The following is a 25,663-nucleotide window of genomic DNA, read 5'->3' as shown; positions in this document are numbered from 1 at the left end:
AATCTTAGAAAGATCAACATGTATATTTAAACACTTTTATTTAGTCGCACTTTATTAAAGCATAAGTTTTTTTTCCATATACACATCTGTCTACAAGTAAAGATTCATAGCAGCGATAAAGAATAATTTATAATAATTTATATCTTTCATCACACATGTATAACGCGATGTTCACCCTGACAGTTCCGTCTGTATTGGGTATATATTATCACGTCGAATCAATTTTTAATATAGAACATGAAAATCCTTTTTGATAAAAATCTTTTAAAAGGATTTATATCGATTGATCAAAAGAACAGAAAGGAAAACTGATTCGTCGGTAACAATGATGTAGTAAGCTACACAATGAGAACTTCCAATATCTTCAAGCAAGGCGTCGTAGGACATCAGTAATATACGTAGATGGATTTCTTATATCTTCTAATAAGCCTGCAATGTGACATATTTACATTTCAATTAGATCAAATAAAAGCAAATGAATAATTGAAAGATTTAATAGAAAAATGAAGTTTTAAGATAGATCTTCATAAGATTCGTTTAAAGAAGAACGAATTTTGAACATTTTAATTCATTAAATACTGAGCTCTTTGATTTCTTATTCTTAAACTTATAAAACTTACCAACAATATCGCAAAATTCCTCGAATGATGTGCACGGTAACAATTCATCGCGATACGACGAAAGTACGCGTTCCGAGGCTTTTAGCATGGCTTCGTCATTATGCCTGATGTATTCAGCCAGAACCGAAGGCCACTGGTCGTCGGATAAAACATTTACTTTCTGTAAGCATAAAAAAAAGTATGATTTAGACAAACAGATGTAACTACATAGTTAACGTAGTTAACTACGTATTTAATAATTTAGCGATTGGTACGTAATTAATAATTATTTAAAGTTGCTCCCAACCTTGAAGAAGTTCGCATAAATCGAATCCACTAGACCGAAGAAGATAAGAATATTTTTGTAAATAGCGTAATCCTTGGCGCTTGGTTCCATAATGGTTTTCGTAGTGGCTGAAGGGGACACATAACGTTGATGTGCAAGGACGAGTAATCGATTGAGATGCGTAAGTCTATGAGATTTCCAACGGGCAGGTGTAAATAGAAGTAGCGAAAGTGTGCATTGATACAATGGACCCTCTGCTTCGTAACAACTATCGAGCCATGCCGAGCCTGACGGTACCTCCAGGTAAGTCATTAAAGTTTTATCCTCTCTGGTTGCTGACCGCGTTCTACGAAAATAAATATCAATGTGTATTAATAATAAGCATAACTTTTGCATTAGTTTCCTTTTTTTTTCATTTCCAACTTTTTATGACCTTCCTTTCTCTTTATCATTTCTAGTACGCTATCAAAATATACTCACGTGTTAACGACATACAGAGCCATGTGTATTAAATACGGTACTATGTGCATATTCGATTGAGGACCTCCACCGCCGGTGTCTTCGTGGAAACTCTTCTCTTGAGCAAATCGCAGAAGAAGCAACTTCAGATCATGAACGGTCGACGAGTAAGATATATCGCGATGACTAGTGCACTCTTGCAGGTAGGTATTGTGTCTAGCTAAACAGCTGGCGAAAGCAGACTCCGGTACTTGTGGACCCCACAACGGCAGCAGCCCGTTGCATTTCGTATTGGCGTTCTGTAACGCCGCGCTTTCCCACTCGTCTCGAGCGCGCGCCAAACGCACCGCGGACATATGGCAGTCTACGTGGACCACGTTGAAATGCGTGACAGTCGTGTAGCCCACAGTTTTTCGTTGCTTCGTTTCAAATTCTTCTACGTTGCAGCGCTTCGTAAATGTATAAACACCCAACACCTGTAACAAAATAACGATAAGGGACATAATCATTAAACAAGATAATAAAGGAAATATGAACAGAAAAATATTTAACGCTTCTGATAATATAAATTGCATAATACTGACGCTAATAGAATATTGTAGCTAACAGAAATCGATTCCAAATTTCTTATTAAAATATAACGCGGGAAACATTCGCATGTTCAATTCTAAGATATATAACAAAAAGAATATATTACCATGTTTGGTTTAAACTTGTATCCTTCGCGACAGATAACACAAATCAGTCCGGTCTCATCCCCCAAGTCTTCCATCTGCTGAAGAATCGTTCCGCTGGCGGTGACCTGGCCCTTATCGTTCGTTTGCATACCAAGTGCGCCCAATTGTCTCTCACGCATCGCCATGGCTAAGCGTTTCTTCTCGCTGCGCGTGTGCTGGCGGGCCTCTTCAATTAGTTCGGCCACTCGCTTATTGGTGCATAACGCTTCCAACAAATTCTCCGCTAGTGAGCCAACGTGCTCGTTTGAAGACACTTGTTCCAGGCGATGAATGATGCTAATTGTTATTTGCGAGACTGCCAGCTGCAACAAAATAAAAAATAAATAAATTATCATTTCAATGTCATTTATTAACAAAAGGATTATAAAGATAGAATATATTATCTGTATTACCTGAGTCGGTTCATGATCTGTAGCTAACCCTGTGAGGAATCGCAGGATGTATTTCAGAGCTGGTTTAGATATGAATTCCTTCAATTCATCGCTATCTGTGCGTAACAGCGTGGGTTTAACGCATGGAGCGTGCACCTGCAAAAACATGGAAAAATATTTATTAAGCGTGTGACATATTCTTTATACGTGTACTTATCGTGTATACATATCGTTTTATACTCACGGTGATGTACTCAAAGGCATCTTTCACTATGCCCATGCTTATAATGTAATCCTTCAGCGTATTACCAATGGCATTTCGTTCAATGCCTTGAGTGAGTATGCAGAACAGTTCTAACTTCTGCTCGTCTTCAGGCGTGTGCTCGAAATCGAACTTGTAAAAGTTTAATACAGGCTTGAAGTAATCACACAGAAGTGCCATTTTCTCTTTATTGCCGTAAGTCAACGCCGCCAAGACTCTCGCGAGGTGGGCGAGCACGCTAGCACTTTGCCTGACTGCCGTGGATTGCGTGCACGATAAGAGGGCCTTAATATGTTCCGGGCCACCGAGAGTGCGCGAAAATGCTTCGAACGCACTGAACGGTTGCGACGCTGCGTTCGCCAGTATCGTTTCCATAATCTAAAATCAATGTCATATAGTCACGTATCGCTCACACAGTGTTAAAATAAAAATATCTCCTCTGCCGTTATACTTACGTCCAACAATTGTTCAGTAATTTGTGCTTGAGAATTTTCCGACTCTGTGGCGAGACAACGTTGGAGAACGTCCAAAAATACGGTTACCGCTCCCAATTCGGGTTTGCTTAAAACCTCTTGGTTCTTCTTAACCTTCACGCACAATCTGAACAATTTCAACAGCACTTGAAGAAGGGGTCTCGCGCGATTCACATCGTGTATCGCCGCCAATCTGTCCAACATAACTTGAAGACCGCCGCAGTCTGCTAGCACATTAGCCATTTTGTACACTTCCTCGTTGTTCACCTCCTGCTCACTGTTGGCGTTCAAAGTTTCGACAAATTCTTCGGTTGCGTCTCCAAGCAGGCCACGCATACGATATATTACGCGCATGGCGTCGCATTCGATACCTTCCAGCATCCAAATCTTCTTGTGAACCTAAATAAGGAAAAAAACATATTATTGTCTGACCTCTAGTGGGAATAAAATATAATTTTTTTTAATTAACAATTTCCGTAGACAAAATCGTAAATATAATGTAAATATTTTTAAGATGGATTTTATATTTTTATCAGAAACCGTGGAATCAACTCTTACCTCCTTAACAGGAAGATCCAGACTAATAATTTTGTTATTAACAAGAAGTTCCATTCCGTTATCATCTTCCAAAAGTGCAACTAACTCGCAATCTTGACAAATTTTATTTTTTATGTCTCTCATAAGTGGTCCAAGGCCAGGTTCTAAGCTGCTATAAGGATTTCCTAACATCCTCCCCTATAAAAGTATTTAAAAAAAATTAAAATATATTCACTATGTAAAAATAAAAAATCTTATTCGGAAATGGACACGTGGACTCACTTGCAAGAAATCTTCCTGCTGTGGATCCTTCTCAAGTGTTATGAAGAATTCTCCGATATCGTTTTCCTCTGGATAAATAATCGAACATAATCTTTCAAATATGAACACTGGAGTACGAACATCTTGAGGATTCTGTTTCTGTATTGTTTCCACGCAAATTGCCATGAATGCCTTAGTTTCCTCTTCGGTGCCTGATAGACCAGATAAACATTTTATTCTCGTGTACACAAGCAAAGGATCATTGAAAATATTTATAAACGCAGAACTCCGAAATTATTACCGGTAGTCATTTCTTCTAGAAGTTCTAACAGCTTCTCTTGCGTATCATCGATTAGTCTAGTACGCTGAACAACGAGTCTCCTAAGTGATAGATAACCGTTTAGCACCGCGCCGACTAGTCGGCCTTTATATTGCTGCTTGATATTTTCCTGTTCCAAGAAGGTCGCCAAAAGTTCCGTGAGCATCTTCAACGAGTAGCCCTGAGCGAGATCGCTGGTTAAAGTAGTCTCCTCCAGCCTGTGCAATTCCTCTATTTCTCGGGTCAAAAGTTCCGCCAACAAAGTCATCACACCGCGTATTGCCAGGAATTGCTTCCAAGGAGACTGTCTGATCAAGCTTTGGTACAACGTGAGGAACTCGGTGCTACTCTCGCCGGCAGTACGTAGCTCTTCCAAGTAACACGTCAACAAAACCAGAACCTCTTTCTTCCTCTCTATACCTTGGCACAGACTCTCGGTCATGTTACATGCGACTTGGCGTGCCAGACGAGAACTGGGATTGAAGAGAACCTCCTTCAACCAAGCACCGTCCGACAACCTCAGCGGTTGCACGCCTTGATGCCTCATGCAACGTTGATGCCACCTGTGTCCGTATTTTTCCATCAAATATAATACGCGAGTCTCCTCCTGAAACAAAGAGAAACAATATATATATAAATTCAAATCTATCTGGCTTTCTATTATTTTTCCATAAATCTATATAACATACAGATAAATATCACATACGTATATTATAATAATTATGACATTTTAAAAATTTTTTATTTTTATTGACTCGAATGCTAATTTACTTTGTAACCAACCTTTTTAAGAGGCTTAGCCGTAGACGGTTCCGTTTTCTTGGCTGGCATACGGCGAAGCCATTCGGAATACGAATGTTTGGGGTCGCCGCTGATCCATTTACCTACATCAATGCTGACGTCTTCCGGTGGCTGTACAGTCGCCAGAGACTCGATAGTTTTATCCTAAAATAAAAAAATTATATGAAAAAAATATACGTTATATGCATTACAAAAAAGGAAAGAAGCTTCATTTAAGTGCTTACTTTATTTTTCTTCGACACCGGTTGGTCGGGTTTAATGAGGCCTTGCAGAATTTTCAGACATGGCAGTATGATACTTTCCATTACGACGGGACTTTTCGATTCTTTACAAGCTGTTAAAAATAGCTGCATTACGCATCGCAATTTCTGTTCCCAACACGAGTCTTCCTTTTGCACGAGTGCCGCGAGAAGAGCCATTTCGTGTCGTACGGCGACCGAGAGATTAGGGGTGGCGACTCGACCGCGTAGCGTCAGGGTGATTCGATTAGTTAGAAGCGAGCATATCTCTTTGGTCGACTGTGCGTTATCCCTCGTGACGAGGCACAGCAGTTGCCGCACGTCCTCTTGCATTTGTACCGTGCCCTTTCGCAAATTGTGCTCGACCAGCTCTTGGATCAATCCTTGTTTGCACAGAACATCTCTGGCTACACTTTTGGTGGCCAATGCACGTAATAATATCAGGCAGTGTTCCGTTGCGGCTGACGCGCATCCGTAACACCGTCCGACCGGCGAGACTATCGTTTCGTCCTTCACAACGTCGCTCGCACTCGATGCGCTACTGTACGACGACTGCGAACTACTCTGGCCACGTTGATTTCTGTCGTACGCAACGAGCTCCCTGCGACAGGCTAGAACGCGTTGGATAACTTTACTGAGCTCTTCGAAGGAGGTCTTGCATTCGCCGCAGTATCTCTGAGCAAGTAGCTGGATCGCTCTGTTCACCTGGGTACTGCCAGACACCTGTATACCATCTTCCAATCCTCGATCCAAACGATGCTCGGATATCTTAACGAGGAGCATCTCTAACGTAGGCTTGTTGGATATCAGAGTTTTATACACTCGGTCCGCCTTCTCGAGTAGAGCATTAATAGTCACCACCGTCTTCTTCCGGTCGTCGTCGTTTTCTATGGGATCAACGGCGCAGCACGGTCTGCCGGTCAGGGTGTAATCGAACTTGGCGTATTTGCAGAATCCGCAAGCGTGACACAAGAACGGATCTTTCTCGTCGTAATTGATCGCTCGACACTTGTGGCACTGGAACACGTTTTCACCGCAGTTCGCGCATATGCCAGGATTCGCCGGCACGCTGGCGGAACACCGCGGGCACTGCAACGTCTCGGATGAGGCTTGAATGTTCTCGTAGAAGTCGGCGTACTCGATCATGAGATTGCAAGCTACTATCGGCAGCGGGAATTCCATTTTGACCTCCGTCTGCCCCTGGGCAAGCGTAATCTTCTTCGCCTTGTGCCACATGGCCGGTTTATTCTTCAATTCTACGACAGCCTGCACTGTCCGATTATTGTAATAGACGTTGATGGTACGAACCATCTTCGTTCTCTTCAGATCGCCTATACGGAGAGTGATGCGACTGATGGTGTGACTGCCGACTAGCTTCACGATCTGTGTCGTCGTCGTAAATTTGGAATCTACTTTAATCGACGACAGCTTAATTGTTGCCATCGGTACCTCTGGATTATTGCATACGAGACAGGGTTCGCTCTCCAAATAATAACCGTCCAATTCAACAAACTGTGCCAAATTTACGTAAAGATTCGCGTTAGGATGTCGCGCGAGTAGCTGATTCTGCGCGTGTAAAACGGCAACCGCCTGCTCCATGTAAGTGTGCATTTTCTTGCCAGCATGAGGCGTTTTCAAACAGAAGTAACCAAGTAAATCAACAAACTGTGCCGCCTTTCTGCCATAAGCTGGGACCAAAGGCCACAATCGCCATAGAAGATCCAACAAAACTTCCTGATCTGTAGGTCCACAATTTCTAAAATTAAAAAATACGTGTTTTATAATTTTTATTGCAACACTATAACACCTAATATCTTATATTTACACTAATTTATCATACTCTTTTGTATTTTAATTAAACTTTTTGAATAATAAAATTGATAACTCACTTGTAAATTGCAAGGATAAGAGAATGTGCTTGCAAACGAACGTTCGTGTTGTTCGTTTCGAGAAGAAAAGTTTGTATAAACTTCATCAGCAATGTGGGATGCACTTGTTTTTGAATTTGTTCGACTAGAGTTAAACATTGTGCCTCTTCGAATTTAGCCTCCGTATCAGAATCTTCTGATTTTTCGCGTTCACGCCTCTCTTTCGTACCAGTCGTTGATTTCGAGTCCTGATTTAAATTTATATCAATACGCATTAGAAAAAAAAAATATTCGCATACGATCGTAGAATTTGTTATAGCCCGTTACATTTACCTTTGATTTAGCGTCCTTCGTTTCTTTGGTCTTGTTATTTGAGCAGATAGCACATTGCAACAACTGAAGCACTGTAGGGCTCACGCCTTCGTCCAAGAGTGTCGATATGGCAAAGAGATACGACAAAACTGTGTTCTGTTTTAAACAAAACCGTTGCCAGTTTCCTGTGCGACTGGTAGCAATCTCCACGCAGCATTTCAGATGTTCGATCAATTCCACCAAGGAGTCATATGGTAAATTGATGGAATGCGGGCGAGCATTCGGCGGATCGTAACCACCGGTGGTACAACACTGTTGTACGGACTAGCAACAAGAATTTAATAATTCAAGCTCAGTTTACAACACTATTTTTATTTAATATAAAAGAGTGTTATATAATAAAATTACCTGCACGTGAGATATGAGGGCGTGAAGATCACGTAATTGTCTGTATTTCTCCTTATTGCCGCATATGAAGAGCAGCAGTTTGCGTACTTGTCGCCTGACGAATGGCGTTTGATACGACATCATGTATTCACACAGATAGAAGTACCATGGCTGCATGGATTAAAGGGAAACGATTAATCATTTATTCTTACAGACAATGAATAATCTACCGTTAGAACGCTATTGACAGTTACCTGTTCGAATGCAGGTTGCACCACGGTACTTTCCGCGTACTTGTGCACCTGATACGGTAACCGTAGTACCATTTCCGTCAATAATTGGGGATAAGGCTCGAATACATCGCCAGCATGGCCCTTGACGTATTGTCGCAGAAAGAATGGTGACATATCTGGAGGCGATGTGGTAAGATGTTCCTTGAGTAATTGGCCTCCGATCATGGTACCGGACTCCTCTGTACTAGTACTAATAAACAAAACATATTTTTCATGAAATTGAGATGACGCATAATTCCCCATTTAATAGCGATAAACTTATAATCGAATATTTATGTGAGTGAGAAAGAGTATGAAATGAATAACCCATCTCGAAAACCCATTATTTTGATAAGATTAAAATGATTAACATTTAATAAGAGAGAAAAAATAAGATTAAAATATTAAAATATTGTGATATTATAAATTATATCTACTGAAACCACTGAGATATTTATGTTGAAAACTTACGTTTTCCAATAATCAAGTAAGGCCTGTAATAACGTTAGACAATAGTCGATAATACCAGCTTTGCTCAATATCGCAGCAGTAGTTTGTGATACAAAGTTCGGGTTATCCGAGGGAGTCTTTGCCGCATATTTCGAGCGGGACATAAGGACGCCTAAAAAAATAATATTAAACCGATAGTAATATTGGTACAGCGTATTGACATAAACTTATAATTTGTGTGTAAGATAATTATTCACACTTACTTAGCAAGCGCATGATAACCAAATGAACTTCCCTCTTATTGCTACGCTCGCATATGTTGTTTGTATCGGGTTTATCCATCTCTAGTTCTTTCACAAGCATTTGCAACAAACGTTCTATGCATGCTTTGTCTCTTTCATCTTGACCGTCAAGATCGGCAGTCAACATTAATACAACCTGGTAGAAAACAAAAGCTTTAATAATTTTCCGCTTAATTTTTTTCTGACATGCAACACATGCAATTTTACTATAAAGGTACCTGCATAAACGGAATGGCAAGCACTCCTCGGACATTTATTAGATTGGGTACAAATTGTGTAAATCTGTCCAATAATAAAAGCCGTATAGCATGTAATTTTACAGTTATCTCGCCAGTTGTGTCGTTTTCTTGCTCAACGCCTTGTTCTTGCTCGGCACCTTCTTCTTGTTCAGTAGTCTAATTTAATCATAAATAATAATTTATAAATATAAAATAATATTCGTATCTCACTTATTCGATTTCTCATATCAGAATTTCTGGAATTCTGTTGTTTCAGTTTTAGACAGAATAAAATACTAGATGCATTCAAATAATATAATCCAAATGTATAAGAAAAATTTACAAAGGAGAATGTCAATGTACGTGCGATATGAATATTTAGTCATGACCTTTTTGATAAAATGATGAATACCCTTGCATCCCAAATAAAATTACTTAAACTTCGAAGTCTCAATAGAATATAATTTATTTTAACTCAGCTTTCATTATGTATATTTTAAATTTTAGTTCCTATATCATCATTTATACACACCTTCAATCTCTCATTTTTAAAAAATCTTTTTGAATTTTTTATAATTTTTTTACATATAAAGCCAATATTGGAATACACATATTACATTCTATATTCAGACTTCGATGATTAAAGGGATTCAACGAAGTCTTATAGCACGTTATTAAAAATGTTTAATGAAATCGATTTAATTGTACAAGATTTGATTTTATTTGTTACATATTTGTGGCAGTGTGGGTTAAAGGCAACTTTTGAGAACGGAAGCTCAAAACATTAATTATCAACAATTTAATAAAATAAATGTGATGAAAATTTTTGATAACATCCACTTTCAATATAATGTAATATTAAAAGTAAATTTTATAAAACTTTCAATATTAATTTAAATTATATATTTTTTTACGATAATATAATTGCACTAATAAACTCTATTCGATTCTCTATAAAAAATATAAATACAATGTACTTAGCATGTATGCATATGCCATCCATAATTTTAATTTGTATTTTGCTTTGACTTAATATTATGTCATAAATTAATTATAAAATTTTTTGAGAGTGATTGTATATTATATTGTTGATCTTATAATTAATCACTCTCAAAAAATTTTATAATTAATTTATGACATAATATTTATAAACATAGATATATAACAAAATCTAAAAATAAAAATTCATAAATTTAATAAAGTTTTTGATAACGTAGACATACACATATGTAGATGGTCTTTAAATTAAAATTACAACTATTTTTCAAAGAAATCTTAAATTTGAGAAAAGAAATTGTTATAAAAAGAAGAATTCAGTTAATTGAAAGTGTTAGATTGGAATTAGACATTTCACAAATATTTCAAAAAGCTTCTTCGAGAAACTGCTCATAAAAAACAAAGTATCAAGATTTTAGAATCAAATATCATGAGAACAGACAATGGCGTATCAGTTCAGTAACAACGATAAATGATATGAGACGAAATGAGAAGAGACAAATATTATATTAGAAAGAAAAATAATATCTATATATAATAATATATTAATATGTCGAAATGCGTCCAGTTACTAGCACTACTACTGTTTTCCTGCTTTCAAGAACATATGTGAGTCTGCTATGTAAAATTTTTGAATATACGAAACTTACAGTGAAAGTTGTAGGTACATCTAGAGTATTAGTTTCAGAGCGTGGCGTTTGATTGACTCCAATTCCAATCGGAGGCATAGCACTGTCGGGAGCATTGTCTCCGTACGCGGAACTCCTGCCAGAAACATTATGCTCCCCTGTCATGCTGTCAACGGCGCTGCCTCCGCTATCGCTTCCACCGCTCTCGCTACCCTTGCTACCACCACTACCACCCTAACATAAAATGTGTCCCAAGCGTTATTACAATATGTGCAAGTACTAAGACTCTGTTGATCCACGTCCGCACTTTCGGTGAATAATAGTGCCAAGGCAGAATATATACGTATGCTAATGTAACTCACTTGCTCGGCAGGAGACGTTCGAAGAGTACTACCATCGGTGGCAGCAGTTGATCCCTCATCGTCGGAGCCACCTGCCGAAGCGGTCGTGTCGGAGTAATGTCCACCTTCTTGAGCCTAATTGGAAAAAAAAGACAGACAACACAATTATTAAATGTAAAAAATCTAAATACCAAATAAAGTATAAATAGTATTTTTGAAAGCAATTTATACATTTTACAATGGAAAAACATTACCTGAGCAGCGTTCGGCACTTGGACCAATCCATGCGCCGCTAAATTCTGTAGGCTTTGCAATGTGGAACCGCTTAGATTTTGGAGACTCTGAATACCCTGCAAATTAGGGAAGCCTTGCTGGAATCCTTGTCGCAGCGCTTGCAGATCAGCGGCTCCTTCGTGATCTTGTAAACTGAGGGCTATCGCGAGTTCTACCATCGCTTCATCATCGGCGTCTGGCGGCATATCGAGCAACTGCGGGAAATTACCCGCGCCGAGCAACGCTTCTAACGGATGATTAACCACCCTCGCGGCGGCCGAATTTTGATTGCCCTCGGCGCCGAGCATGACTGCCACTCTGTCCACTGCCTCGACGGCTTCGATATCAAACTGCTGTTCCACGTCGCGCTCTACTGTGTCTTGAGATGCCTGTGATGGAACGGACACGGATTTTTCTTCGGTTTCTGCAACTACACCTATAAAAATACCAATGATAATAATGAAAAACAAATTATAAAATATACGATTAATCCATTAAATCTTTATCCCAAATTATATAGAATTTCTTCTGGAGGCTACAGTTTTAAAACAATTCTAAGAGATTTCTAAGATATTTTCATTTTTATACCTGGAGTACTGCAGTTGGGCGGACTCGGTATGTACACTCTCCTACGTCTGTATCTGGGTCTTAGCACTCTGATTATCGCGTGCTTTGCGCTAAAGCTAATGGTGGTATCTGAAGATAGTAACAACTGCAGATACAATTTGGCAGCTATTGCAGTATTATTCTCAACGTCGCATATCGTGAAAGCATGAATTATCTCCACGATTGCGTGAACCGTTCCCTCAGTGTGCGTAAGGCCCGGCATGACTACTGGAGCAAGTGCCATATTTTTGGGATAAGCCATATGTAGCGACCACAGTATTTCCATCAATTGGATGACCAAATGTTGATTTACATCAGCCTTTGTACTCGAACGAGCTTCTAGACGATCTTTCTCGAAAACGGGCACTAGAATCAAACAATTTCAACAGCGTCACATATTTGTTCATTTAATAACGTCACTATAATAATAAATAATTTATAATACATACCGGTGCTTTCATCAATTGACTTGTTCGCATATTGTTCAGCAAATTTCGCGAGATTGTGTGGGCGAGAAACGGCAATAGCGCGAACAATAAGTACAAGTCTGTAAAAGTTCTCCGCATCGATATCCGCGGGATCATTAGCTTCTCTCATTGATTTCAAGGACTCAAGTACATGTGATAACAATGCATGATCCTAAAAAATGCGCAGAAAAACGTGATGACATACGTAATTATTAAAATCATTAATATAAGGAATAATTGATCGTCGTATACCTTGTGAAGATGATAAGCCTGTTTAGTGCTGTGAAGAGCAGCTAACAAAGCTGTCGTATGCATTTGTACTGATGGTGGGGTAGGTAATATTAACAATTTTGATGCGACATCAATAGCTGTAGTTTTCAGCGAGGTTTTGTTGTCATCATGTGAGGATAAGATAAATGAAGATTCCAAGACTTCAAGAATGCTGGATATCATCCTATAAGTTTTAAAAAAAAATTATTATATTTATTAATACAATTGCAATAGAGGTTTACATTTACTAATTAGTACAAAATATCTATTTTCTTCTTATAATTGAATAATTAATATATGTATACAATTGGTGACTCATTAATGAAACAATACAAAAATAATTCATTACAATATAAAATAGCTTTAAATTAAATTTTTAATAAATTGTTACCAGAACGTTTGTTTTCCAATTTTATCAATCGCGGATAGTCAGAAACAAATTTTTCTTTCGTAAAAAGACATCCATTATTTTGTAAATTATTTACGAATTAATTGGTAACAACAATTGCCAAATCTATTGCTCTTTATTACTGTTTTCACAATAATAAAATTATATTGTATCCTTACCTTTCCATGTTAATCGAACTATCCTTTGTCGTTCTGATACAATATATGCTTGGATTAAAGAAAGAATACTTTCTTTATAAAATAATTAACTTACTTTATATATTTTATATATTGAAAAAAAATTCTATTAACGTACTTGTTGATTGAGGACAACGGTGCAGAAACGATAGTATTATCAGTTTCATTATTAACTGTCGTCACGGGTGCGGATGTTGGTGGACAAGATTGAATTTCTTCTATTTCTTCAGGCCATCCAAATGCATCCTTAGTTTTACCATATCTTTATAAAAAGCAAAAAAATAGTATATTAATAGTAAGATACACATTTATCCATGTAAAATATTTTATGCTTCTGTTTAAAGAAAACATCTAATAATACTATTCATACTAACATTTTGATGGAATCGACCATAATAACACCCTCTTGATCCTGAGAGGGTCCAAAAGTGATTGTCAATTTTTTATCAGCTTGGAGACTTTCTTCCCTCGTTAAAGGTATGTCGAACCATCGGCTTCTAGTCAGCGTAGTCCGAATACTTCTGCCGAATACCTGTATGTACAAATATAATAATAATGATTATAAAACTAATTAAAATTAAAAAGAGAAGAGAAATATTCACATACTGCAATAAATAAATCTCAACTCACCTCAACATACAGAGGTGCCTTTTGAATGTCCTGATTGCCGAAGAGCACTCTTATTCCCGTCATTACTAAAATTACGTCGTTATTCGTAACTTCCACATTAAAGCCCATAGATTTTGTGGAGACGACGTACATTCCGGTGGTGTTTAAACGATGCTTGATCTGCGCGACATTGTAAATCTGCAGTAGATCGTTGCCGCCGAACTCGACGTCGTTCATCACCTGACAGTGTTCGAAGAAATCAATGGGGAATGTGATAGATCCTGACAGTTTTCCCATCTTATTAGCCTTCTTCTTCCGAGTCGGTTTGATACCGGAAGTAGTGCTAATCGGTTGCACAGTGGGCGACATCCAAAATCCGGTCTGCTCCATACCGGCCATGTAGATCCTCAAGCTTCCGTCTTCACACAGCAGTATCAGCGTCGTGCGGTGCTCGGCGTTTGAACTGGGATGTCGAATCGCGACCATGTCCATGATCTTTGCCTTCGCGGGCATAATTTTGATCTCCTGTATCATGATCGTATCGGGCTTGATCATTAGTATCACCGGATTATTGCTAGTCTGCAAAATGGAGCAGACCAATCCAGGATGATTCGCCACCTCGCTCCATTGGCACAACGGTTGCGGCTGATTATTGTTGGATTTATTGCCGTTCGTTTTGTTACTTGCGAGATTAATTTGAAATACCACTGTAATATCGGAGTCCATGTGTTTTAGCGGCGCTATGAAACTCTTGCCGCAAACATAACTGAAGAACAGTAACTGTAGAGCGTGGGAGTAGTAAATGGAGACGCCTCCACCGCCCACTTGACCAGTGTCTTTTATTTCCGGATGATAGACGTCCAGCGTGTTTGTCACATAGAAAGCACCATGCTTGGCTTGGCTCTCCTCGTCCATTACTTGGCTGTAGATGTATCCGGCAGAAGACATGAGTAACATGTGGAACGTACCGTCTTCCGCGTGCATAAAAGTGCAATCTCTTATCTTTCCCGTGGGCACGAGGAAATAGTATTGCGGACTCAAGGCGTCCTTTCCCAAGTCGTAAATCTTAACGAAGTCAGCGGTGACCAGTGCCAGTTGCGTCTGTGCGCCGGGAAGCCACAATGCCTTAATAATAAAGTTGCCACTTTCAAGCTGCGGATGCAATACCAGATGATCGGACACCGTTCCCGAACTGTTGAACGTAAGCACGTGACAATCCTTGAAGCCACAAACGGCCAAGAAATCCTCGTTCCACTGATTTCCAGTGACCGAAAGAACGGTGAAAGGCACCGGAGCCGAGGCGAGTCTTGTCAGAGTTAATTTTCTCTTAGAGGAGTCCGCTTGCTTTAGCAGCGCGCTAAGTTGCAGCACTGTTATCTTGCCCTTCTCGTGCGAGACAGCCAAGTGCTGTCGCTTACCATGCGGAGACGACAGACAGCACATGGCGACACGTCGTATCATATGAGCGGACAATAACTGTCTAATCGTTTGACCTTGATCACCCGAATAATTCATTCGCACGTTCTCAAACGCGCCCTCCTGGGATCCCAAGGTTGGTAGCATAAGCTGATCCGTATGCTCGAACTTCTTATCGAGCGTGTGCAAGCGTTTAAGTGCCAACTGGGCTCGCGCATGACAACCAACCGGTGAATACCGCTGGCAAGACGAATCTACCGCGGGTACCAGCACACGCATCAAGTCCACCAATGAGGATACCAATCCACTCTTCGATAGTTGGGAATATATCCAATCCTTCGACGATTCTAATTGCTTCGCGAGATACGTTTGTCTTTGAGTGTCACGTCCGCTTCTCTCGTGCTTGTCGTACAAGTGCACAGGACTGGACGCTCTTCGGCGCAGGCTGCTCGTGAGGAGTAGATTACTTTCCGTGGGCGCACCGGCATTGTTATATGGCATATTGTTGCCCACCTGATGCTCCGAGCTCTGCGGGCTACGCTTCGTCAGCGCTTGGCACGATCCGTCGTCCTTGGCGCCGCAATCGCAGAAGAAATTTCCGTATTTGGCATACGTAACATCGTGGCCACGATGACAGACTCGCGCGCATACCGTGCAAACTCCGACACCGTCGACCATGTTACACGTGTGACAGTGGTACCAATGCTGATTCATAAACTCCTTTTGCGTGATCGTGAAAGTGCACAGTTTGTTGCAGAGACTGTCCTCGTCCGAATCTTCAGCCGCACTGTCATCGTCGTCATGCGGAATTTCATCTACCCAATCGCTGTCGTTTAGATCGTTATTCGGCACAGCACCTTCCCACGGCGGGCTAATGGCTCGATCCTGGGACTGCGCCTGCTGCGGACAAATCGCGCCCACTATGTCGGCTATGTAGTTCAATATACAACAGTCCGCTTCGATGTACGGCGATGGTTTATCGAACGACTGCGGATCCTTGTTCATTATCTGCTCCTTGCAAAGCTCGACCCATTCAATTGCAGCTTTGAACAGCAATGTATGTCCCTTCTCTAATCCGGCGTCAGCTAACGTAGACATAATATGCATTAAGTGTACAAATCGATTGCCTTCAATGGTAGGAGATAGAATATGGTACGTCAATGGTATGAGAACTTGAAGAATGGTTATCGAAACGTTTGCGCTGAAATTGCTTTTATCTTTCACTATGTAACTCGTAAGTGCCCGTAAGAAGCGACTGTTTTCATGGATCGTAAGCTGCTCGTCGTTACTAGTTGCGGGCTGATTGCTAGAGCCATCAGAAATTGCCCAATGAGCTTGCTCGTTGTTAGATGCGTTATTTCTTTCATCCGGTTTCTGACTATCCTCCGATGTGCCAGAAACAGTTACTAACGTATTCGCAGTGCCGGCTGTGGGTGTTGGTATATTCGTTGTAGAGATAGTCGCCGGTACATTCGTTACTCCCAATATAACGTGTCTCAGCCACGTTTGCAGCTTTTCCTCTTCGACGTTGGCAAAACTAGCCACCGAATTGCAAAGACGATCCAGCGATCCGTCGCCCGGTTTTTCAGTCGTTCTGAATAACGCGCTGAAAAACTGGAAAACGTACGTGCTGAACTGCGGCGAAGCTTGAGGCGATGTTATAGACAATAAGATGGACACAAGACTACGATTCGAGTCGGGGGCGAAGAACAAGTCCAGAGCTTTACATCCAAAAGGCTTTTCCAACAATCGCTCCCAATATTTTATGCACTGATCCAAGATGTCCTCGTCAATAACAACTTTAATGGATCCATCTGTATTATCGGTGTACTCGATTATAAGATTGTAAGTATGATTCAGCACGAACAAGTGTTCGCGCAAAAGTCGCGCCTCATTATCGTTATCCTGTCCCAATAGTTTGGTCAGCGTATTGTTAGCCATCTCTCGCAGATAGTCGGTACGAGCGTCCATTGACAATGAGATGAGAATGTCCACGGCTTGAGAATATATTTCGGATTGTGGCTCCGGGGCTGTTGCAGACGTGATGTACTCCATCATAAATGAGACCAGGCAATACAGCAAATTCTTCAACGACGGATTAATAGAGAATGTTGGATGTTCAGATAAGGAACTGACGTGATAATTCACCGTAGTAAAAATATAGCTCTCTGCCGGTATTATATCGTTTGCATATGTATTCCAAGGCACAGGAGCAAACGCGATACTCTTCCACTTGTCCAGCGCGGATTTAACGCAACTCGGCAAGAATGAGACTAACGTTGATTCTGTTTCCCAATTTGCACCTGCCATTGACAAGATATTGTCTAGAATCAAATAATCCCGCATACCATATTTTTTATGTTCTTCGACAGACTCGAACGTATGGTACAATATATTGGATCGACATGACAACAGAATGGCATCTGTCAATGATAAGATATGCGGTAGAATTTCGATTATCATTTTAGTCCTGTTCGAAGGCGCAGAGTCCGCGTTCTGCGTGCTCTTGGAAGTTTCAATGTTCTCAGTAGTGTTTTTCGATATGCTTTCATCCATAAGAACTTGCAGCTTTCCTACAACTGCAGCCAGTATACATAACGAGCCAAGTTTTGGCAATGACGCTTTCGGCATTATCTTGTCAGTAGCATTATATTCGGGCTTAAGTGAGATAATACAATTCTTTGCAAGGGTGACGTCATACTTGAGAGAGTTTACTGTAGATGATACTGTTTTTAACAAGTTTTCCGCATACTGCGTATACATTCCTTGCTTCACTAAACAGTCTTTCATCCAACCGGTGAAAGTTTTGTATGCAGCTCTCGGTCCCCATATCAGCGAATGAAGCAGCATAGGTCCAGCTGGTATCTCCTCACCGAGAGCAAGTTTGTTCATGTAAGGAGTCGAGGGGGGTAACATCAATAGTAATTCCCAACATATAGAAAAGCAATATTGAATTGCGCATAGTCCAGTAAATGTAATTTTTTCTTTGTTATCGGCACCGTTTTTCTTGTGCATATCAGTTTGATTAAGTACGTTCAGAATATCAATCAATGCATCGACTAAGAGAGGATATTTCATTTTATCTGGAGTGCCCAAAATAAAATTACAGGCCTGTAAAGAATATAATAAATGTTAATAAGAATTTATAACAATTAATAACTGCCAATATTAAAATAATAAATATTCAAAGGACACCTGAAGATAAACAGAATGATAATTAATACGCAAATAAATTGCCCTATGAATGTTCATTATTTCGTAATAAATTTGTTTTACATAACATCAAATTTTGTAAGCCTATTATGGATAAAAGATACGATCTTGTTGCAGAGAAAATATATCACAAACATTAAATATTAAAAAAAAAAAATTGTTATAGAAATTAAAATTAAATTTCTTTTCTCATAAAAATTAAGAGTAACGCAAACTTTGTTGTAAATTAAAATAAGTAATGCTAACAAAACAATATCATTTCTTTCATAAAAATTTTTTCTACTATAATAATTCCACATACGAAACGTACCAATCCATCCAATTTTGGTGCGTCCTGATTATTAAAATCTGTTCTTGATAAATTATAAAAACGTGGTTTCATTGAGAATTCATCTTGTGAACCATATTTACGATAATTATCTTCTATTTCGACCCAAGGAGTAAAAGCCCTGGCAGTCTGTTTATTTCCATCTTTTGTATCACATACTAAGCTTGTCGCAGAGAACAGATTCCATTGTACCTGTACAAAAAAAGGAAAATAAAATAAACACGAATAATCATTACTTTGCAGAGTTAAGAATGCTATAATATAATAAATGTACAAGATTATTACTACCACTCAGGCGGCACTTTCGCACTGGTGGCCCTGGTATCTTGCTATCTCAGTCATACTGAGATAATAATTCTCTCTAGCATTTGTTAAAATTATGTCATTACAAAATCATAATAAAATATCACAGATAGTATATTACTACATAAATTAAAATATATTAAATATTTTAACTTATTTTGTTTAATAATTTACTCTGTAATATAATGACATAATATCCATATATAAAATACATATAATAATCTATATATAAAATATATATAAATGCAGTTTAAAGATTTATGTAATATAGGGTGCAATAAAAATACATAACAAATGTCTTACTTGTTCAAGCAACACCGGATGTGCATCATACAGATGCTTCATCATGTATTCAAGTAATAGCAATAATCGGGATAAATGTAACAGTTGATAATCTTTCATTGGCGTTTTGACTGCTTCGCTGCAACGTACTGCACCACTTCCAGTTACAAGTAATACAGATTTCTTCTGCATTAAATTCAGAGAATGAAATAGAAAGAGAACTAACTGGGCATGTTCGACGTTTAAATCTGTAAACATATAATATCAAGTATATAATGTAAAGTTAATGTTGTAGGAATAAATAATAAAATATTTCAGATGTTACATTTTTTAAAAATTTTAGTTATTTTAATAATTATAAATATCGGAAAAGCAAATAGAAAAAAAAATACAAGCCAAACTAAGTCAATTAATTGAATAAGAATGATGTATTTTACACCTTTAAAAAAAAATATATATATATATGTATCCTATCTTAAAATTGCCGTGTGACCTGCGTTAAAGCCTCTTTTCCCCAATTTAAAAATTCATATCTTCCAGAAAAATAAAGATATAAACTTCTTTCTGGGCTCATCTTAAAATGTGAATTATGTGGCTATTTTTTAAAAAATCGTGATTTTATTTAAAAATGGCCGATTAAAACGTCATTTTTTTGAAAATTTATTTTTTCAAAAATTGTTAAAATTTGTTTAATTAAAATGTAAATTGGTATAAATGTTATTGGAAGATGTATGGGATTCAATATGCAGCGCGCGCGAAACGCGCGCCTGTTATGTACCAGTATATATAAAATCATTGAGAGATAAATTTGATAATATTTTACCTTCATTTTCAGCTTCATATGTTGTCTGAGGATTGCATACATTCTCAACCATAGTTGTTACTAATCGATGCCATATGCTTATACACGCAGCTTCCCTTTCTAATTGCGGTTTCAGCAACAATACCTAATTATACAATTTTTTAGAATACGTTTAGTAGATCAAGATTAGATATTATCTTAAAGAATTTTAATGCAAATGCAATATCATTAAATAATCATAACGCACCTGTGCTAGTACGCTCAGAGTTCGTGGATACACTTGAAGAGGCCACGTAGTAGAGCTATTGCTTTCTGTAGACCAAGGACTTACTCCCAAATGTTGAAGCAAGGTATTTTGCAGAGATTCGCTTAGTGTATTCCATGCGAGTAAGTTGTGAGTGTAACGACTTAAAGCTTGAGAAAACTCCGAGTACATAGTCCCTAATGTAGCACCATAAAATGCAGAAATTGTGCCTGAAAGCGCAATATTGTACTATAATACTAAAGTCTTAATGCAGAACGTAAAAAATATAAAATATAATAAAAAAAACAATGTTTCAATATAAAAAACGTACAGAAAATATAATAACTATATGTATAAATTTACCTGTTTCTGTTCTAGCTGTTTCATGATCTAGATCTCTTATAATTGCTGCCAATATTACCATTTGTTGCTCAACCAAACCATTAACCACATATTCTCGAACATAAGTGCTTCTGCTACCAATTAAGTGCTTATTCATAAATTGAAATATTTTGGTTGCGAGTGAAATGTACTGTAAAGAAAATAGAAAATCAATAATTAACTTATTTGCTACAATTTACAGTAACCGTAAATATAACATAACATGAACATATAAATGCATTCATACACATGATGCATTCATATTAGAAGTTATATCTCATGTCACAAAGTATATATTTTTTATTTTAGATTTTATTTTAGATTTTAGAAAATAATCACAACTACAGAAACATACACCATGTGGCTCTCGATTATCAGGAACTATGGTAGTGACGGTAGTGCGTTCCGCACTTGCTTCGTTATTTGTTTCTTTATTAGTATTTGTTGAAGTCTCGTCCGATGGAGCGATAGTTTCCTCAAACCATAATCCCAAAATAGGTTCGCTGTCCTCCTCTGCCGACATAATAGTTTGTTCTATATAGCGAATATATATCACTATGTTAATAAAATTATCAATATGTAAATATTAATACGAGCATTTTGAAGCTGCATTTAAGTATACATATTGCGTATAATTGTTTACAGAAATTACTTCAAAATTAATTTTTACACGTTGATCACAGCATGTTCTAATATTCACGGAAAATTAACATAATTTTATGTGCGTTAAAATTTACAGAAATTACTTCAAAATTAATTTTTACACATTGATTACATGTTCTAATATTCACGGAAAATTAACATAATTTTTTATGTTAAAATAAAACACACATTGAATAGCATTTAAGTTTTAATATTCCTGTTGCTGGCAGCGATAAAAAAAGAAACTGCAGAAAAAAAAGATTATTTTGTGGTGCGTACGTACATGCGTAATACTATATATATTATATACTATATATATATATATATATATAATATATATATATATATAATTAGAATTTTTCATAATCAATTTACTATTAAATAATAAAACTAATTATAAATGCACATAAATACATATAACATTCGATTCATAATTTTACCCTCATCAGTGGAATTCTCTGAACAACTCAAAAGATCTTCATAGTATGTAGTAGAATCTGATTGACTCAATGCATCTCCTTCCAAAGGATGCTTTTGTACTCTTTTCAATGTACATGCCTGCAGTAAATAAAATACACATCAGTAATAAAATACTTTATCGAGATTTTAATATTAATACAAATACATATAAAATAAATCAATACTTTTCGGTAACTAATAGTAGCCAGATAAAATAGCAAATGATTCAATGGCACTGCTTGTAGGAACGTTACTGCTCTCTGCAATGCTGTAGCAGTAGACAAAATATCCAGTGGTGCTGGTTCAGGAACTGCCACAACCACATCGGAATTGGCTTCAATAGATACATCTTCCAGAAGCGCGCTCATTAAATTCAGTGCATGTGATGCTAATGCCACTGATAATACGCCAAATCCCTGTTGTCTAATTACATACAAATGTTATGTTATACACATACATATATACATATAAAACACAGGTACATTATTGGCCATTAAAATTACAACACCAAAAAAGACGCGTTATATTGGAACAAAACTTGCATGATAGATAATAAATTATAGTAGAATACGAAAATGATTAGTACATATGCAAATGATCACAATCTAATAATATAGTTACATCATGTATCATAAATAATCTATCATATAAATATAATGTAATATTTTTGATCTTATGTCTTTTTTGATGTTACAATTTTAATAAATAACAGTGTATAAAAGAAAATACAAAATATAATTTCAGAAAAGTTCATGCAGGTGAATTCTCAAAGATACAATAATATATATATAAATATGTAAAATAATTACACTTTCATAAGATTTACACGTCCACTTCCATCACGAGCTTTACTTGGTGATTTTCCTTTTTCTTCTTTCCCTTTATCTGCAGCACTAAAACTGCTCACACTTAATTGCGCTTGTAATCCAGCGACTAGCAGCCACACTCCAATAAGTAAATGATTTTGCAGAATCTGAAGTACAAATAAAAAAAATATAATTGCACAAAAAATAAGACTAATATGTTCATGAACAAATTAATATTCTAAAATAATTAATCTACTTTATATTATGAAGTAGATAAAATATAATTTTTACAATGTATATCAAAGTGAAACAAATCTTGTAGAAATTACTTACATGACCTCCTGCACGCGTGCTATTTTTAATAACATTTGATACTTGACCAAATATTTCTAGACTCTTCTCAACAACCGTAATTGCTAAGGTATCGTACTCCTCGTCGGTGGTTTTCGTATTCTGATTGGTTTGACTATTTGCTGCAGTATTCGTACTACACTTAGGTGATACTGCATTTGTTATGCCAACTATGCTTGATGCTGTCGCATTTGCGATCGAACAATACAGACAAGACATAGTCAGCAGCGACAACTTTTCCAACTTTTGTGGTGTCAAAGGTTCCAGTATCGGGAGGGATATCACATTATGTACAATATTAATGTCACTAACAACAGAGTGTAAACTGTGCCTTATTGTATGCGCTTCTGAGGCATTTGCTGGTAAGCTGAATCCCTTCTTAGATAAATAAGCTTGATACTTTCTGGTATAGCGCGACAAGTGCGGAAGATTTAAACACATATCCAACAAAGTATCACCTGCTCCCATATTCTGCAATGTGCTGATATTGTTTGCAATAAACATCATCTGCAATATAACAGAGAGATATATCATTACTCTTATGATTTAATATTAATTCATTTCACTAATACTGAAATATTATAATTATTTTTTAACAATTATTGTTACATATGTACAATAAAACATGTAACAATAATTAAAAACATAGTTTATCGCAAATATTAATATATAAGTTATAGCAATGGAAATATATCTTGTTTGATCATAAGAAAACATTTATATTTCACTGACACAAACCTTAGTATCAGAATGCGTCTCGCTTGCAGAAGTATTAGTAGTTTTGGTCGTACTATCCATAGAACTTTCATTAGTTAAAATCGAAGATGACGAAAAATCTTGTAACGGCATTGTTAATTGCTCGAGAATACTGGTAGACAAGTCACAACGAGACCGCATAGATTCTTTTACAGATGGCTGAGGAGACTCCTTTTCTTTTCCACTTGACAAAACTGTTACGTAAGGCGGTACTTTGGAATTTTTTATTACAGAAACAAGAGCAATTTCTTCTGCAGACGTAAGTAAAGACTGTCCCGTGCATAGCGCACGTATTGGGAGTAGCAGCTGCTTTGTAGTCAAAACCGTCGATGTGGTATCTCCAGATTGCGCTTGTTGTTGTGGCAACTTGTCCACAAGATAAGCAAGCAGCACTTTGCATGCTTGACAAACGATAGATATTTGACTTTTGGCAACTGAAAAGGATATTTTGTAAGACTTAGTACTTTATTTATACCTAACATATATAAACATACATGTCTTATACATTTTAAAATACTTTGAATTCTTCCACTATTCCAAGACTGTTTTAAGAGATGTATAAAAGCAGCGAAGAACGAAAGAAAAAGAAAAATACTTTCAGATATTTTAGATAACAAATTTAGATAACTCGTCTAAAATATCTAAAAATATCCTAGGTTATGTATGTACGTATTTTACTCAAAGAACAAAACTTTTTACTTGTTAACTAAACATTTTAACTAAAATATCTCTCTTTCTCTCTCTCGCTCTCTCGTTCTAAGTCTATTATCCAAATACATTCCTCAAAATTCTTAAAAATATTTTGTTTTCCTTCTTCACCTTTCATTTTTCTTTGTACGTACATGTGTACCATTTGACGATTATGACAATTTTGAAATAACGAAATAATTAGACGAACATCAAGATTTTAAATAAATGTGTATATATATGTGAAAAAAAAAAAACGTTTTTGGTTAGTCATCTGCACGCGAATGCGCGGTGTTACTTACACGTATTTGCGCAACCGCTAATACAATCCGCCGACAAGGCAGCGACCGCCGTGTAAAAAGTATCGTATTGATCCTCGTGAGAGACAAATTTGTTTTCGCTGCAACACAAGAGAAGAAAAGGGACGGACGTTATTGCCGAGTGGAAATAAAAGGTCGGACGAATTCGATCGGCGGTGGTGACAGGCGGACTTCCATTTCCGCCAAGAGGGGAACGTGTGATCTTTCGCGTCGAGAAAAGGGCGATTTAACGCGGTTGCCGGGCCACGACGATTCGCACCTACCTTTTAACGATGCTCTTTACGAGATCGATAACGTCATTTTTATTAAACGAACGCGGCGATGTTCCCAATATCGGCTTCATCACCGAGGGCCACTCATCGTGACCACCACTCTTCGCCGCCATTTTCGATACTGAGCTCCGTTAAGTTTTCGTTCTCTCATCCTCTGCAGGTCTGTTCTTTGGCGCTGCCTACCGCGTACACTTGAAATGAAACAGATACATATTTTGAGGTTAGGCGAAAGCGAGATAGAAAGTTTTAAGTGCAATTCAGTGCAGCGACGAAGAACACGTCTTGGCACTTTTCAATATAACCGGTATGAAAAACGTAGGTCTGTTCTTTTGTACCTACGTACTTTTCTGAGAATATTTTTCAAGTGAGTCCGGGGGGATAATTGAAGAACAATGACTTTACCGACTGTTTTAGCTGCACCGAGGATAACAAATCACTGCATTTTTACGTGTTCAAAATTCCAAATTTCAAA

The 25,663-nt window shown here is 37.5% G+C and overlaps 1 protein-coding gene across 4 annotated transcripts; it reads right to left on the bottom strand.

Annotated features, from left to right (window-relative positions):
- Positions 1-21: 21 nt before the first annotated feature.
- Positions 22-25,347, bottom strand: LOC105449426 (E3 ubiquitin-protein ligase UBR4). Of its 4 annotated transcripts, none has more exons than XM_011688653.1 (43): positions 25,183-25,347; positions 24,902-24,999; positions 23,895-24,346; positions 23,139-23,663; positions 22,809-22,972; positions 22,185-22,422; positions 21,981-22,098; positions 21,254-21,411; positions 20,881-21,049; positions 20,521-20,747; positions 20,295-20,418; positions 19,493-19,719; positions 18,869-19,078; positions 13,951-18,456; positions 13,695-13,852; positions 13,439-13,582; positions 13,303-13,350; positions 12,718-12,919; positions 12,448-12,637; positions 11,981-12,364; positions 11,374-11,828; positions 11,141-11,254; positions 10,800-11,012; positions 9,154-9,330; positions 8,897-9,071; positions 8,655-8,805; positions 8,166-8,394; positions 7,933-8,082; positions 7,546-7,848; positions 7,234-7,460; positions 5,330-7,100; positions 5,088-5,249; positions 4,287-4,911; positions 4,007-4,197; positions 3,746-3,922; positions 3,170-3,586; positions 2,697-3,092; positions 2,474-2,608; positions 2,042-2,383; positions 1,366-1,820; positions 907-1,231; positions 621-780; positions 22-429 (listed from the first exon to the last, which is right to left on the bottom strand). In XM_011688653.1, exons 1-43 carry the CDS (start codon positions 25,302-25,304, stop codon positions 365-367), a joined length of 15,879 nt encoding a protein of 5,292 aa, XP_011686955.1. In that variant the 5' UTR covers positions 25,305-25,347; the 3' UTR covers positions 22-364. The 4 variants fall into 4 exon arrangements, with proteins under 4 accessions (XP_011686955.1, XP_011686956.1, XP_011686958.1 ...); XM_011688654.1 differs by having other exon boundaries at positions 13,303-13,335; XM_011688656.1 differs by lacking the exon at positions 10,800-11,012.
- Positions 25,348-25,663: the final 316 nt, after the last annotated feature.

This window comes from Wasmannia auropunctata, unplaced genomic scaffold (assembly GCF_000956235.1).
Source record: "Wasmannia auropunctata unplaced genomic scaffold, wasmannia.A_1.0 LD336076.1, whole genome shotgun sequence".
Lineage (NCBI taxonomy): Eukaryota > Metazoa > Arthropoda > Insecta > Hymenoptera > Formicidae > Wasmannia > Wasmannia auropunctata.
Note: the sequence above shows the minus strand (reverse complement) of the source record. Positions and strands in the feature narration are given on the sequence as shown.